Source organism: Rhinatrema bivittatum, chromosome 14 (genome assembly GCF_901001135.1).
Source record: "Rhinatrema bivittatum chromosome 14, aRhiBiv1.1, whole genome shotgun sequence".
NCBI classification, from domain to species: domain Eukaryota; kingdom Metazoa; phylum Chordata; class Amphibia; order Gymnophiona; family Rhinatrematidae; genus Rhinatrema; species Rhinatrema bivittatum.
This window is the reverse complement of record NC_042628.1, coordinates 72,088,637-72,104,718: the sequence shown is the minus strand read 5'-3', so window position 1 is coordinate 72,104,718 and position 16,082 is coordinate 72,088,637. Positions and strand designations below refer to the sequence as shown.

Below are 16,082 nucleotides of genomic sequence, written 5' to 3'. Positions count from 1 at the left end.
AAAATATAACACTACCAGAGGTCTTATACCCTAACACAGTGATGGAAGACAGCCGTTCCCATCTTCTGGTTAGAATTTCATTTTATTGAAATGAGCAACCCCTGAAGCGGGCATTATTCTGAAACATGGCCCTGTTGGGTTAACCTTCTAATTGCCTGTTTCTAGTTATTTTTATTATGTCTGCAGAAGATATCTAGTAGGTACTGTTATACTCATCTTAGCTTGTATGCACTACTATTACTACTACTTAACATTTCTATAGCACTGTACAACATATGCAGCACTGTATAAACATAAAAAAAGACAGTCCCTGCTCTTTAGAGCTTAAAATCGAATATGACAATCATACAAGACAAGATTTGGGGTATTTTATAAAGCAAGACAATCATTAAAAAGAAAAGTGAGTTAGCAAGACTAAAAGCAGACAAATAGGCATGGCATTTAAAAGTGGTTTCACAAAGGTGGGTCTTTAGATGGGATTTAAAGATGGCAAGAGATGAAGCATGATGCAGCAGTTCAGGAAGACTCTTCCAAGTTCACGGTGCAGCCAAGTGGAAAGCATGGAGTCTGGAATTGGCAATGGAGAAGGGCACGGATAGGAGTGATTTATCCGACGAGCAGCGTGGACGAGGAGAGGTGTAGAGAGAGATAAGACAGGAGAGGTAGTGAGGTGCTGCAGAGTGAAGGTATTTGTAGGGGAGAAAGAGGAGCTTGAACTGTACGTGGGAGTGACTTCAGAAGAGGGGTTATGTGAGCATAGCAACTCTGGCGGAAGATAAGTCATGCAGCTAAATTTAGGATACATTGTAGGGAGAGAGATGGTTTGCCAAAAGACCTGTGAGGAGCAGGTTGCAACAGTCTAAGTGGGAGGAGATGAGAGAGCGGATAAGAGTTTTAGTAGTGTGTTCAGAAAGGAAAGGACAGATTTTGGCAATGTTATAAAGAAAGAAACGACAATTTTTAACAGTGTTTTGGATATGCATAGAGGATAGAGAGGAGTTGAAGAGGCTAGAAAGGAGTCGAAGAGGACTCCAAGGTTATGGGTGGATGGGACCAGGGTGATGACCATGTTATCTACAGAAACAGAGAAAGGAAGAGGGGAGATGGGCTTAGGGGAAAAGATAAGAAGCTCCATCTTGGCCATGTTGAGTTTAAGGTGGCAGCGTAACATCCAGGCAGCAATGTCAGACAGGGAGGCTTACAATTGGGACAGATTTCTGGTGTACAAAGGTAGATCTGGGAATCATCAGCATAAAAATGGTATTGAAAGCTATGAGAGGAAATCAGAACACCAAGGGAATTAGTATATAATGAGAAGAGAAGAGGGCCCAGGGCAGAGCCCTGAGGCACACCAATTCATAGTGGAATGGCAATAGAGGAAGAACCGCCAGAGGAAGCACTAAAAGTGCTATGGAAAAGGTAGAAGAGAACCAAGACAGGACAGAGAACCGAAATCCAAGTGAGGACAGAGTATCAAGGAGTAGGTGATGATCAACAGTGTCAAAAGCAGCAGACAGGTCAAGGAGGATAAGGACAGATTAAAAACCTTTGGCTTCAGCCATGAACAGGTCATTGGAAACTTTAGCAAGGGCTGATTCAGTTGAATGTAGAGGGCAAAAACCAGACTGGAGTGGTTCAAGAATGGCTTGAGATATAAGCAAGTCAACACAGTTGTGGTGAACAGCATGTTCAAGTAGTTTGGAGGCAGAAGGGAGATGGGCCGATAGTTGGCAGGACAGGTAGGATCCAGTGAGGGTTTTTTAAGGAGTGGTGTGATCACAGCATGTTTGAAGGCAGCAGGAACAGTAGCAATGGAGAGTGATAGATTGAGGATGTGACAGATGGAAGGGATGACTGCAGTGGAGATGGAGCTGAGAAATCGGGTGGGAACAGGGTCAGAGGAACAAGTAGTGAGTTTGGAGGAAGAGAGAAGATGAGCAGTTTCTTCCACTATGACTTAGGGAAAGGAGGAGAGAGTAGCGGAGGCTAGGGGAAGGGTAGAGGAAGGAAGGAAGTGGGGGAGAGGCAGGTAATAGTGAAATAGTTGAGAACTCAAGACTAATTTGGTGAATCTTGTCATGGAAATAGTCAGCAATAGTCTGGACAGAGAGAGGGAGGTGAGGGAAGTTTGAGGAAGCAAAGACACTGTAAGGGTTGGATGTAAGAGAGTTTGTCAGATGGACATAGTAGTCTTGTTTGGCAAGAGCAATAGCATACTGGAAAGTGGTCATCATTAATTTGAAGAGTATGAAGTCGTGCATGGACACATGATTTTAGCCAGAGACATTCTGCAGCGCGGCTGCAGGAACGTAGGTAGCAAGTTCTGGGGGTGAGCCAAGGCTGGGTTTAGTGCTCCTTACAGGACGGGTAAGAGGAGGGGCAAGAGTGCCTAAGGCTGAAGAGAGTATAATGCTATAAGAAGGAACTGCTTCATCAACAGATTCAGACAAAGTTGTGGAGGAAAGGAGAGATGAAACAGCATTGGAAAAGATGCAAAGGTCAACAGCTTGGAGATTCCTAAAGGTGTAAGTGGTGACTGGATAAGTTTGTGGGGGAGGGTGATTTAATGTGAAAATTATCAGGTGATGGTCTGAGATCAGAAGAACTGAGGCGGCAAAGTCTGAGAGACAGCAGTTGGAAGCAAAGACTAGGTCAAGGCAGTGACCATCCTGGTGAGTAGAGGTGGTAGAGCAGAGTCGGAGATTAAAGAAAGGCGTTTTGATGGACAATAGAGGGGTCGACAACATGAAGATTAAATTCACCAAGGATAAGGGAAATAAACCTGGGTCTGTTGTCACTTCTTTGTGAACCCATGTTTTATATGAATGACTTTCCACTTCTTGCCTTTTTGATACATTTCCCCTGTGGTGGCTTTGCCGTTCTATTTTTGGAAACTTATAGTGCCATAGGTAAGCAGAGGCTGCTTCCAACTGGAAGCCCAGAAGAACAAGAGCAAACTGCCAAGTAACAAAAATAGAAAAGAAAGGAATAGGCCTGAAACTGCCTACTCGGCAGCGGGGTAAAATCAGGACTGGATCAGCCTGTCTGTAAAGAATGGAGCTAGTATCAACCCTTAGTAGACAGGGCGACCAGCTGGTTCCAGGTCAGCATCAATGGCAGAGTCTGAGTCACTTCTGCCACGCCCCGCTTTCAAGGATTCTGGGAGTTTCTTAATGCAAAATAATGGTGTCAGAGCGTGACTGACATCCTTGTTCCCAATGGCCTGGAGGAAGGGAGTCTACCCTTGCCATAGTCATAAGAACATAGGTTTTGCCATGCTGGGTCTGGTCCATCAAGCCCAGCATCCTGTCTTCAACAGTCAGGTCATGAGTACCTGGAAGGATCCCAAAGGGTAAATAGATCCTAAGCTGCTTATCCCAGGTAAAAGCGGTGGAGTTCCCCTAGTTAACTTTTCTTCCAGGAACTTCTCCAAACTTTTTTTAAACCCAGCTACACTAACAGCTTTTACCACATCCTCTGGCAGTCTAGCTTCTCCTGCCCAGAACAATCAGATTATCTTTTAATTGTCCACCTGCTTGCTATTTTTTTTTCTTTTTCTTAGTAGAAGTAGAATTAGTACTTTGCACTAATTTTAAAAGCAGCAATGGCATTGTGAGACAGTGCTTCACTCCTCTTCAGGGGGACTGGTGATTTGTCTAGTTTGGTTTTTGAGATAATCAAAATATTGCTACTTTCTAATATGTTGCATCCCACCTTGGCTGAAATTCAAAAGCACAGGCAATAAGTCCAACAAAATAAATAAATGCATCCAAATATACACATTTAGCTGGTTCTTAGCCCAAATGTATGCAAATCATTCATGAATATTCATTCTGGATATCTTGAAATTCGGATGGTTTGCAGTTCTCATCAGTCCTCTCCCATCCTGCGATATGACACCTGACCTGATTTTGACTTGTCAGGGCATGGGAAAAGGGTAATAAATTCCTCCAGACGTTGCAGCCCAAATAATGTTTTGGGGTTTGTTTTTTTGTGTGGGTGTGTTTTCCAGCACAGCAGAGACGAAACCGCCGATGAAAGAGTGAGACAGAACCGGGCGTCTGTGCACTGCGCCTCCGAAGATCGGGTCACTTACGCTTCCCTCCAGTTTTCCCCCAGCTACACTGAAGCAGCGTCAGAGATCTCCCGGTATTACTATTATTTATTCAAGAGCATAACATCTGCAGCTTCCCTAGGAAACGGACATCCTTGTGAAAGTGTCTTGGAACAGTGCATTACTCAAGCAGGGCCACCAGATGGTGCCAGGTGATCGGCTCAAGGGAATTGCTGTGGGCAAAAAACGGTGGGGAATAGTTTACTAAGCATTTTCCCCACAGACACAGAACAGGAGAAAAGCCTTATTAACTCTGTCCTGGTGTTTGGAACTGGAATCTACAGATTTCTCAGCCCTGAACCCCTCAGTGCTTCATTACACTGTAGGGTTACCCGCTGCCTGCAGACCAGCAGGGGCAGGTTGAGCTGGGTTTGATTTGCATTGGGGAATTGTTACTTCCCCTGTTCTTGGGGTTATCACTAATTTAATTCCATGGATGAACTGAGCAAAGCCAGCACTGGCTCGCCCTGCTCCCGATGACCTGGGTCAAGACATGAAACGTGGTGCGAGGTATTAGCAGACCACAGAAATTTCAGAGAGCAAGCCAGGCACGGTCAAAACAAGGCATTTAAAATGATCATAAAAACACTCGTAAATGTATAATGGAAGAATAGGAATGGTGTCATTTACCCTAAGTGCTGAAATAGTTTCAGAAAAAGTCTAATCATATCACACCAATTCAAATTGTGCGGCAACCCAAGAGCAAAATGTGTCTTCGTATTAAAAAACCTTGTACAGCCTTCCTCGTTCATCGCAGTGTTCGATGCACTGAAAGTTTCCTTCCAGCCATGGGATTCTAGGCAGATCCTGAAACCTTTTACTGGATCAGCCTATGAATTATCTTTTGCAACCCTTCCCCGTGTAGTTCTCCTCTGCAGTCCTTCCTGTCTGTTCACACTTACCTATTAACACTCTCTCCACGCCATGTCCTGCCTAATCCAATGCTTTCTCTTTGTTCTGTATATATTTTACCCATTTTACCCATCATCTGATGAAGTGGACTCTGTCCTTGAAAGGTGTCTATAAGGAGCCACTCAGCTCCTGTCATTTTCCCTCCCATATGATTTTCATGCACCCTCATCCCCTGATTTTCTTTCATCGCGTCAGATAAACAAGGTTTGCCTTGCTGATTTCAGGGAGATGCATTCACTTCATCCTCGCCTCTCCCATCCATCCCTCTCCCGCCTCCTGGTCACCTCACCTCATTTCTGCATTTACCTCCTCTTCCTTCCTATCAATCACTTGCAGCTCCCTCACTGTGCTCTAGGAGGCCTCCTTCATGCCCTCCCGCTCCCCCAGCCTTCAGCTGAATATTTGCAAACAGTGGCGGCAGTGCATGTAAATCTATCTCATGCATATTCATTGTGGAGGTCCTGAAAATCAGACCTGTTTGTGGTACTCCAAGACCAGAACTGCCTACACCTGTTTTATAAAGTAAATCCCCCAAAGGGATTTTCAAACAATGCTCAGCTTTTCTGCCAAACATATAAAAATGTAAGTTAGGTGACACGGGCTGGCAATCAGCCTAAATGCCTGACTTGTTACCAGCCTAACTCTGCCCCCTCAGCCACCCATTTTAGGCTCCAAAATGTAAGCAATCGACTCTAGTCACTCTTCAGATGGGCTGATTTAGGTGCCTAACTCCCAGAGGTAAGCGAAGCGCCTAAACCCTTTCCCTACTGAGCCCTTACCTCCTCGCTAGCAGGGAGCAGCAGTGAAATTGTGACTGGGGGTTTATTTCTTCCAGAATGTCAGCAAAGAATCGAAGAAGCATCAGCCTGCAAGCTCAGGACGCCGGGGCTATTTACAGCACGGTCCAGAGGCCTGGCAGGTCTTTGCAGGTAATGGAGTGGGCAGTGAACATGATCCCCGTTCTCTGGAGTGCAGGGAGGTGTGAGGGGGGAAAGCTTGCACTGCTGCTGCCAGTGCTGTGATGGGGCCGTGCGAATGTGAATGTGAGTATGTGTGTGTTTGTGTGAGGGAAGCTTGCACTGCTGCTGCCTGTGCAGTATCTTTTTCTGTGATGGGGCCGTGTGAATGTGAATGTGAGTATGTGTGTGTTTGTGAGAGGGAAGCTTGCACTGCTGCTGCCTGTGCAGTATCTTTTCCGTGATGGGGCCGTGTGAATGTGAATGTGAGTATGTGTGTGTTTGTGTGAGGGAAGCTTGCACTGCTGCTGCCTGTGCAGCATCTTTTTCTGTGATGGGGCCGTGTGAATGTGAATGTGAGTATGTGTGTGTTTGTGTGAGGGAAGCTTGCACTGCTGCTGCCTGTGCAGTATCTTTTTCTGTGATGGGGCCGTGCGAATGTGAATGTGAGTATGTGTGTGTTTGTGTGAGGGAAGCTTGCACTGCTGCTGCCTGTGCAGTATCTTTTTCTGTGATGAGGCCGTGTGAATGTGAATGTGAGTATGTGTGTGTTTGTGTGAGGGAAGCTTGCACTGCTGCTGCCTGTGCAGCATCTTTTTCCGTGATGGGGCCGTGTGAATGTGAATGTGAGTATGTGTGTGTTTGTGAGAGGGAAGCTTGCACTGCTGCTGCCTGTGCAGTATCTTTTTCTGTGATGGGGCCATGCGAATGTGAATGTGAGTATGTGTGTGTTTGTGTGAGGGAAGCTTGCACTGCTGCTGCCTGTGCAGTATCTTTTCCGTGATGGGGCCGTGTGAATGTGAGTATGTGTGTGTTTGTGAGAGGGAAGCTTGCACTGCTGCTGCCTGTGCAGTATCTTTTCCGTGATGGGGCCGTGTGAATGTGAATGTGAGTATGTGTGTGTTTGTGAGAGGGAAGCTTGCACTGCTGCTGCCTGTGCAGTATCTTTTCCGTGATGGGGCCGTGTGAATGTGAATGTGAGTATGTGTGTGTTTGTGTGAGGGAAGCTTGCACTGCTGCTGCCTGTGCAGCATCTTTTTCCGTGATGGGGCCATGTGAATGTGAGTATGTGTGTGTTTGTGTGAGGGAAGCTTGCACTGCTGCTGCCTGTGCAGTATCTTTTCCGTGATGGGGCCGTGTGAATGTGAATGTGAGTATATGTGTGTGTTTGTGAGAGGGAAGCTTGCACTGCTGCTGCCTGTGCAGTATCTTTTCCGTGATGGGGCCGTGTGAATGTGAATGTGAGTATGTGTGTGTTTGTGTGAGGGAAGCTTGCACTGCTGCTGCCTGTGCAGCATCTTTTTCCGTGATGGGGCCATGTGAATGTGAGTATGTGTGTGTTTGTGTGAGGGAAGCTTGCACTGCTGCTGCCTGTGCAGTATCTTTTCCGTGATGGGGCCGTGCGAATGTGAATGTGAGTATGTGTGTGTTTGTGAGAGGGAAGCTTGCACTGCTGCTGCCTGTGCAGTATCTTTTTCTGTGATGGGGCCGTGTGAATGTGAATGTGAGTATGTGTGTGTTTGTGAGAGGGAAGCTTGCACTGCTGCTGCCTGTGCAGTATCTTTTCCGTGATGGGGCCGTGTGAATGTGAATGTGAGTATGTGTGTGTTTGTGAGAGGGAAGCTTGCACTGCTGCTGCCTGTGCAGTATCTTTTTCTGTGATGGGGCCGTGCGAATGTGAATGTGAGTATGTGTGTGTTTGTGAGAGGGAAGCTTGCACTGCTGCTTCCGCTGCTGTGATGAGGCCATGTGAGTGTGAATGTGAGTGTGTGTATTTCAAGCCTGCACTGTTACTGCCCGTGTTATACCTGTTCTGCGGTGGAACATGGGGGGCCGATGTAATAAAACCTGTGCTGAAATCTGTGCTAGTAAAGGCTTTTCATATGCACTGGAAACCCGTGATACTGCAGGATGAAGTAAGCTAATGAGATGCAAATCAAGCAGGAGGAAAAAAAAAAAAAGCATGCTAAAATATGTGAGTTAACTTAAAATCTGCACTGATGCAGCTCGGTGCTTTACAAATAGGAATAGGGAGGCGGGTGCTGGAAGTTGGAAGGAGAGTGACCGAAATGGCCCTGCTTGCGAGACTGGCACTGGGCATCCTGACTTGGGCATAGCCCTGGAGATCTTACCCTTTCCTTTCGCTGGTCAGGCCCTGCCATTCTGGCCTGGCGTGTGAGATTATGCCCAGAGTCGGGATGCGCAGCACCAGTCTCGCTGGTCAGGCCATTGTGGCAAAGCGCGGCAAGTGAAATGTAAGTGTAAGCTCGTGCAGGCGGGCGCCCATGACTGAACGTTACACGCTCTGGTGCTGTGCATCCCCAGCCTGCGCACAATTTTACACTCCAGGCCACTGTGGCAAGGGGAGGATGGGGAGAGAGAGTCTGAGTGAGAGGGCGGGGGGGAGGGGAGGAAAGGGGAGCGGGAATGGGAGAGGAGGAGGGAATGACAGGGGAGGGAAGGGAAGAAAAGACGGGAGAAAAGGGAGGGGTAAGGGAAACGAGTGGCTGGGAGCGGGCCTCACACATTCACCCATCTCCCATTTCCTCGGGGGGAAGAGGTTGGGCCAGGGTGGGAGACCCGGGAGTGAGGCAGGGTTGCCGTCTTCCTGGAAATATTGTCATTGACATCTCTCCTGTGACCCCTTCCCTCCCCCCCCCCCCCCTTCCTCACTATTTGAAAGGGAGAGATTCCTGCTCAGCAAAACTTCAGAGGAAGACCCCCATCCCTTGGCTTTCTCAGGGGCTGGGGTGGGTAACTGGAGTTTACAGGGTTTCTGAACAAGCCCAGATCAGTCCAGACAAGCGGGTTTTATTCATCCCTACCAGCAGATGGAGGCAGAGAGCAAAGCTTTGGGCACTGTCGTATATACGAGAGCGCCACCTGCAGTCCCTCAGTATTTCTCTACCTCCAGCAGATGGCAGAGGTGCTAACCCTGCAGTCCTGACTGACTGGATATATTAAGGAAGATTGCTCCCCGAGGTGACAGGCTCCTGCAGAAGGGCGAACGGGGGGTTGGATGCCCCTGGCCAGCTTCAGCCTGCGACCCTGGGGCCACTGACAGCCAGTGGTCTGGTTCCCTGGGTGGGCCTGCCCAGGACAGGGAAGTACCCTTACTTTTATTTTTGTGCTTTCCTGTGTGTCTGGGCCTTTAAATCTTTGTTTTTGCATCAGTAGATGCATGCGGCAGGCTGTGCGGCCTAGCAGGCTGAAACCTTGGCGAGATCGTTGCGTGCAGGCCGGGCAGTAAGGGGGCGGATCGGGGGATGATTCGGAGGAGGGTGGTCCTGGTCGGGGCAGATTCACTCCGGTGGGGGCTGGCTGTCCTCCCGAACGAGCCACGCGGTTTTCAGTTGTGGCAGCGGCCTGTTCACCGCGCCGGTGGGAAATTCTTGGGGCATTGCGCCCTCCTCAGGGTTTGACAGCTGCCGTGTGGTGCGCCCCTCCCCCTCGCGATCCGGGCCATGGGAAAGTGTGGCAGGCATAGGATTGCCTGTTTGGGTTTTTATTTTGCTTTGCTTTATTTCTTGGTGCTTGTTATGACAGACAAGCAGCTCAGAGAGACCTGCAGGGCCTGTGGTAGCCCGTCGGTCGGCCTGAATGACCTCCTCCTCTGCATGGAGTGGGCTTTAGGGGGGTCGGGGGGGGGTCTGAAAGACAAGCAAAGCTGTGGAGTCATTCGCGGACCACGGCGGTGGTGCTGAGATCACAGGAGGGAGTGGCTATGGCCGCAGAAGTGGAGCCGAATAGGGGGGGCTTCTCCACGGGGTTTGGGGGGTCCCCGCCGCTCCTGTCTCCCATGGTTCGACCTAGGGAAAAAGGTCTGGATGTCTCAGGCCCTAGCAGCCCCAAGTGCCCTTTTGGGGGCCCCGGGGGTTTTTCGCCCAAATTCGAGGCCTTCCTGGCTAGGCAAGCAGGTAAGTGCGATGTCACAGAAGGCCTGACGGGTTTGGCAAAGTGGAGGAAGGCCCCCCCTAAATGTTTCGTGAGCCCGCGAACTCTGCCTCCCTACAGACACTGTAGGTAGTTTTGCTCGTATAAATCCTCTTTTTCAGGCTGCTAAAACATGTAATCAGACAGTGACCAAGATAAAAAAAAAGGGACTGATTGGCTACCTACAGCGCCTGGTTCATAATAAAATTTCTTTAAGATCTGTTGGTGCATGCTTGTTTTATATGGCTGTAAATACAGAGGCCTGTTTTTTAAAAGAAAACTAAATCCTTGTTTTATTCACTTTTGAAGTCCCACAACTTCCAACACTCAACACCCTGCTGTTAATTATGCTCTGCTCAGATTTCACTCTGCCAGAGGGTTGGGGCATGTGTATCTACAGTGAAGGGGAGAGATTCTCCCATTCACTATGTACAGAATTAGACACAGGTTCCTGCCACCTCACAGCTAGTAACTTTTAAAACAGAGGGCCTAGAAAGAAAGCATGCTTCCGGCTCTGTCATCATTAAAAAGCAACAGGGACATTTCTGCTGATGTTCTAGGGGACGTATTTTTGGTGGTGAGTTGGGTTTTGTATTGTACTTCCAGTGAGATCATAAAAAATAGCCAGAGTCCATTAATTCTGTCGTCATTAAAAAGTGACAGGGCCCTTTCTAATGACGTTCTAGGGGGTGTGTTTTTTGGGGTGTTGTGAGGGGGTGGACTTCCGGTGATGTCATACCTGTGACATCATAGGGGGGTTTGTCTTGGGGCCGGGAATGGGAAGGGCCACAGTGACATCATAGGGGGTTGGTTTGGGGATGGGGCGTGGGTCCACTCCATTCACTTCTATTGGGGGAGGAGCATGGGCGGGGCCTGGGGCGGAGCTAGAGTTGGGGCCAGGGCTGGGATGGGTGTGACCAGGGGTGGGGCTATGCCCCATTCACTCCTATGGGAGTGGGCAGGGCTTAGACCAGAAGTGAACGCTGATTGGCTGACATCATCCTTATCTCACCTGTCAGTCAGTTTGATTGCGAATAGCTATTGCCTTCTTTTACATGGGATGTGCATGCGCTAGCACTGATTTTAGCACTGGTTTTTATTCTTGTTTTAGCATGCATTTTGTCCATGTTAACCCTGGCATTTAATAAAGTTTTTAACTTACTGTAGAAAAATATGTTCTAAAATATTTGAAAAAGCAGTGCTAAGTTAGTGTGCATGTGAAGGAAGCTTGCACTGCTGCTACTGTTCTGCAGTGAGGCTGTCTGTCTGTCACGTACATTTGGTTTCCTGTTCCCAGGGCAAACCGAACGCAGACTACGAGAACTTTGGTGAAATGAGCACTACCCGCAGTAATGGCGAAAAGGAAGAGGACATCCATTACGCCTCCATCATTAACCTGAAACAGCGCGACTGGAAGTCCAGCTCTGACTCCAATGACACCATGGTCCAGTACGCAGCCCTGAGGCACTGAGACGCCCTCCCTGGGATAACCGCCAGGCATGATCCCAGAATCGCTGGCCAACTTCCTTCCAGTATGGATTACTCATGGACGGATTGTCCTCGCTTTCTTATGCACACGATGCAATCGGCAGTGAGAGCCAGCCCAAGGCACGGGACAAAGACCAGAGCAAGGGGAAGCAGTGTCCTCTTCTGGGGGCAGGGGATTTAATTCCCAAATATCGCTTTGCAAGCTATTCCAGACCCATGGATAACTAATCTCCACCCAAGAAATTGCCTTCTTTTTTTCTTTCTCCTGTAGCACAAAAACTTCCAAAAACCTAGACAGAGGGAATTTTATTGGGTTTCCAAACTGTTTCAATGAAATCGTTGGCGTGTGTGAGAGTACATGCACGGGTGCGGTGGGGAGGTGAGGACGTTTACCAGTGATCTGTGCTGCTGTACTGCAAGGCTTTAATCAAACCATCTCACATAGAAACATAGAAATGACGGCAGACAAGGACCAATGGTCCATCCGGTCTGCCCAGCAAGCTTCCCATGGTAGTATCTGCCGCGCCGTGCAGGTTACCCCCCATGTATCAGTCAGGGCTGCTTATGGACTTGGCCATAGAAGCAGTCCTGTGTTCAAATGAGTTTGAAATGAAACACCTTCCAGGTGAACTTCAAACCCACTTGCTTAAATGCTTTGAAATTCCAACGGAGAGAAAGAACTGAGAATGCAAGGGTAAATGCAGACATCCCGGCCCAGTCCTGCAGACTGTCAGATCTCCAGAATTACCCTCTCCCCAGGTAACCGCTCTGTGACTGTCCCATGCTCTCCTCAATATTGAGTACTGAGAGGCTGTTCCATGCATCCACCCTCTTTCTTTGTGCACTAACCAAGCCTGTAAAAATATATATATGTGATTTTTTATCCAGTGAGCTGAGTGAGCAGATATGAACTGGGACTCACAGAAGAGCCACCCGATGTATGTTCTTGTCAGCAGAGGGGACATGTCAAGATCTTCTCTCATTAAAGACTGCACCCTCCTCCACACAGACCTTGTGAAGCACAATCACCAGCGTTAGAATTCACTTCTCTTAAACTGCGCGTCAAAATCCAATAAGTGACTTCTCGTCTGTTTCATCAAATGCTCACTGCTGCATGCTGTGCTGTGGCCAGCTTTTAAAATCCAATAGTATTTTTATCAACTGCTTTCACTTTAGTTCTGTGACTGTATCAAGATCGTTTTTAATGCTGTTGCTTAGTTGCTAGTGACAAAATTTGAGCATTTGTGCTATCAGCATATCACTGTTGAGCACAGATATCATCGATTTGAATTTTTTTTTTTAATGCATGAAAAATATGCTGAATAGATGTATGGAGTCTCATCAATATACTTGAAAGGTAACAGCAAACCAGTCTTCTTGTGCTTGCTGTGTTCCTAAGTCAAACACCAGCTTTTTACAGGAGGCAAAACAACGATTGGAAATAACACATGGCATACGTTAAATAGGTTTTCCTGTAAAAGAACTGTGTCTATACCACAGACACCATGAGGGAAACACGCTGATCAGTGCTGGAATAAAATAATCCACTATTCTACTCTATAGCACAGATGCCATGAGAAATATGCTGATCAGTGCTGAGATAGCAGAGTTGTTTACCTGTAACAGGTGTTCTCTCAGGACAGCAGGATGGTAGTTCTCACATATGGGTGACATCATCAGAGAGACTGAAGGGGGACCCCTGGTGGTCACAGGGTTAGTGTCATGCTGGGCATGCTCAGTATAGTATGCCAGTCAAAGTTCTAGAAACTTTGACAAAAGTATTCCATGACAGGGCTCCATCTGATGATGTCACCCATATGTGAGGACTACCATCCTGCTTGTCCTGGGAGGAAAAACAATCCACTATTCTACTCTACAGTACTGACACCATAGGAAAGACGCTGATTGGTGTTTTCTTGCAATTTTTTTTAAATAACTTTATTTTTTTCAGATTCACAAACCTAGCAGGTCACTGGCAGGTATAATACTCTGGCACATCATGTTACCTTAGACAATATGGAGTCACAGAAGAATATATTATTTTGCAAATCATTTTTTTTGGAAGAGACTGAGATGCAGATTATAAAGCAGTGCCAGCCTGGGGCTCTATGGGCAAACAAGGCATCAGCACCTCAATTTTGACAGTTATGAAAGTAACATTTTAAGCATTACAACTCCCACTAAACATTGCACATGAGTAAGCAAGACTTTGTTTCCCCTCGAATCACGAGTTACAATTTAGACAACATACAGTCATAGAGCCTCAGGTAGGTTCTCTAGGTTATTGATTTGTTCCATATTTATACCTCAAGCATCGCTGCCAAAATTGTCCAAGTGGACTCTGTTCTCAGTAAATTGGTTCATCTTTTAAGGTTCCACCCGTCTCCTGTCATTTTTGCCAAAATTAAATGACTATTCTCAGAGTAATGCTGCTTTCCAGTGAAAGTACAGGGTCCATTAACTCTGCACTTTTGAGGAATGTCCTTGTCTACGTTCTGTCGACTTTCCATTTGTAACCAGTGAAATTTAAGTTGGAAAGTGGAAACCAAATCGGCTTCCAGCAAGATTATTTATTTTTACACTTTTATATACCGAAATTCATGTAGAAAATTACATATCACTTCGGTTTACAGAATAACATTAACTAGCATGTAAGAATGCTTTTACATTTAACAAGGAAAGAATAACTTGGAGCCATGGAACGGGGTCAAAAAACAAATAATAGGATTTTTTCATGGGGCCAGAGATTAACTGGCTGAAGGTCTGTGAATCTAGAGTTAACTAAGGGTCAAGGTGAAATCGGAGCTTAATTAGATTGATCATCTGTCGGGTTGGAGTACTAGCCTGAATGCTAGTCTGTTGGTGTGAAAGGTAATGACCTAGGAAGATCCTCTGTATGAAAGAAAAGCTTGGTCGAACAGCCAAGTTTTAAGTCTCTTTTTGAAGGTAGTATGGCATTGTTCTAGCCGGAGTTCTGGTGGAAGAGAGTTCCATTGCGTCGGCCCCAAGGTGGATAGAGCTCGTTTTCTTAAAGAAGATTTAATGGGTGGGGCAAGGAGTGTATTCCTATGTGCAGACCTCACCGGTCTGGAGGGTAAATGTAGCTGAAATGGGATCTTGAGCTCCAGTGGACTGAGATTGTGAATGGTTTTATGTATGATTGTTAGTACTTTATACATTATTCTGAATTTGATTGGGAACCAATGCAGATTCATTAGGATGGGAGTAATATGTTCTCTTTTGTTGGTCTTGGTCAATATCCTGGCTGAGGCCTTTTGCAACATCTGTAAGGGTTTAATGGTGTTCGCTGGAAGGCCTAGTAGCAGGGAATTGCAATAGTCAATTTTTGAAAAGATAATTGCTTGTAGAACTGAACGGTAGTCTTGGAAGTGAAGGAGTGGTCTCAGCCGTTTTAGAACTTGTAATTTAAAAAAACCTTCCTTTGCGGTGTTGTTGATGAATCTTTTTAGGTTCAATTGGTTGTCCATTAAGACTCAGAGGTTTCTGACTTGAGGGGAGAAGGATGGTTGACTTTTGGAGAGCGTGTTGGAAACTGTGTGGTTACTGTCTTGCGAGACGAGATGTAGCTCCGTTTTATTAGTATTAAGTTAAGGCTTGTAAGGAGGTTGTTGATATCTTGAAGGCAGATTATTAGTGCTGTATGCGAGAGGCTTGGGGCCTCATTTTCCAATATCGCATTGGTAACGCATTAAGGGGCGTTTCCCATGCAAATGAGGCTTTTTTCGTGCAGGGGAAAACTTCGCGTGCCGCGATGTTTTCGCCATTCACGAATACATTTGCGCAACTCGCGAAGTGTTCCTGGTGCGCAATAAAACACCCACAGAATCATCGCAGTGCATGATATATTGTCAGTATGAGAGAGAGAGCGAGAGAGAGAGCGAGCGAGAGAGAGAGCGCCTTGCTATAGTGTCTCTTCCCTAGACAGGTATTTGTATCCCTATGAGAGGCCCACCTAGTAACTCGAGGTGGAGATTAGGTATGAGTGTAGGGGGTTGGGGGCCACTTTCACATTCAACGTGAGACGTACGAACAGAACAGTGGTCTCTTGTGAAGATTTGATGGCCTTTGGAGTGAGGAAACTCACTCCAAGATGAGAATTGGACAATGTTCTCTCCACCTAGCTTGATGTTGCCCAGGTAGAGTGTCCATCAAGCTAGTTTGAGAGAACATTGCCCAAATCTCATCTTGGAGTGAGTTTCCTCACCCCGAAGGCCATCAAATCTTCACAAGAGACCACTGTTCTGTTCGTACGTCTCACGTTGAATGTGAAAGTGGCCCCCAACCCCCTACACTCATACCTAATCTCCACCTCGAGTTACTAGGTGGGCCTCTCATAGGGATACAAATACCTGTCTAGGGAAGAGACACTATAGCAAGGTTCTCTCTCTCTCTCTCTCTCTCTCTCTCTCTCTCTCTCTCTCTCTCTCTCTCTCTCTCTCTCTCTCTCTCTCTCTCTCTCCCCCTCCCCCTCCCCCCCTCAATAAGCCATTCAGAATTGTCGTGGATGACAATAAACCTTTACTGGCCTCTAGCGCACATTGTAACGTGCATTTATCTCCCGTGGTAACGCCTTGGAAAATGACCCCCTTGATGTTGAAGTGATTGGGATGCTCAACTAAAACTGAATAACAGGCCTAAAGGATAATCTCCTCTCCCGA

General features: G+C 47.0%; 1 protein-coding gene across 1 annotated transcript in view; it reads left to right on the top strand.

Moving 5' to 3' along the window:
* The window catches only part of LOC115076066 (B-cell receptor CD22-like), a 100,437-nt gene extending 87,315 nt beyond the window's left edge, over positions 1-13,122 (top strand). The window contains exons 11-13 of the mRNA XM_029577179.1: positions 4,013-4,149; positions 5,862-5,955; positions 11,213-13,122. Coding sequence (XP_029433039.1) covers positions 4,013-4,149; positions 5,862-5,955; positions 11,213-11,386 — 405 coding nt within the window. The 3' untranslated portion in view covers positions 11,387-13,122. The remainder of the gene's footprint in view (positions 1-4,012; positions 4,150-5,861; positions 5,956-11,212) is intronic.
* The last annotated feature ends 2,960 nt before the right edge of the window (positions 13,123-16,082 follow it).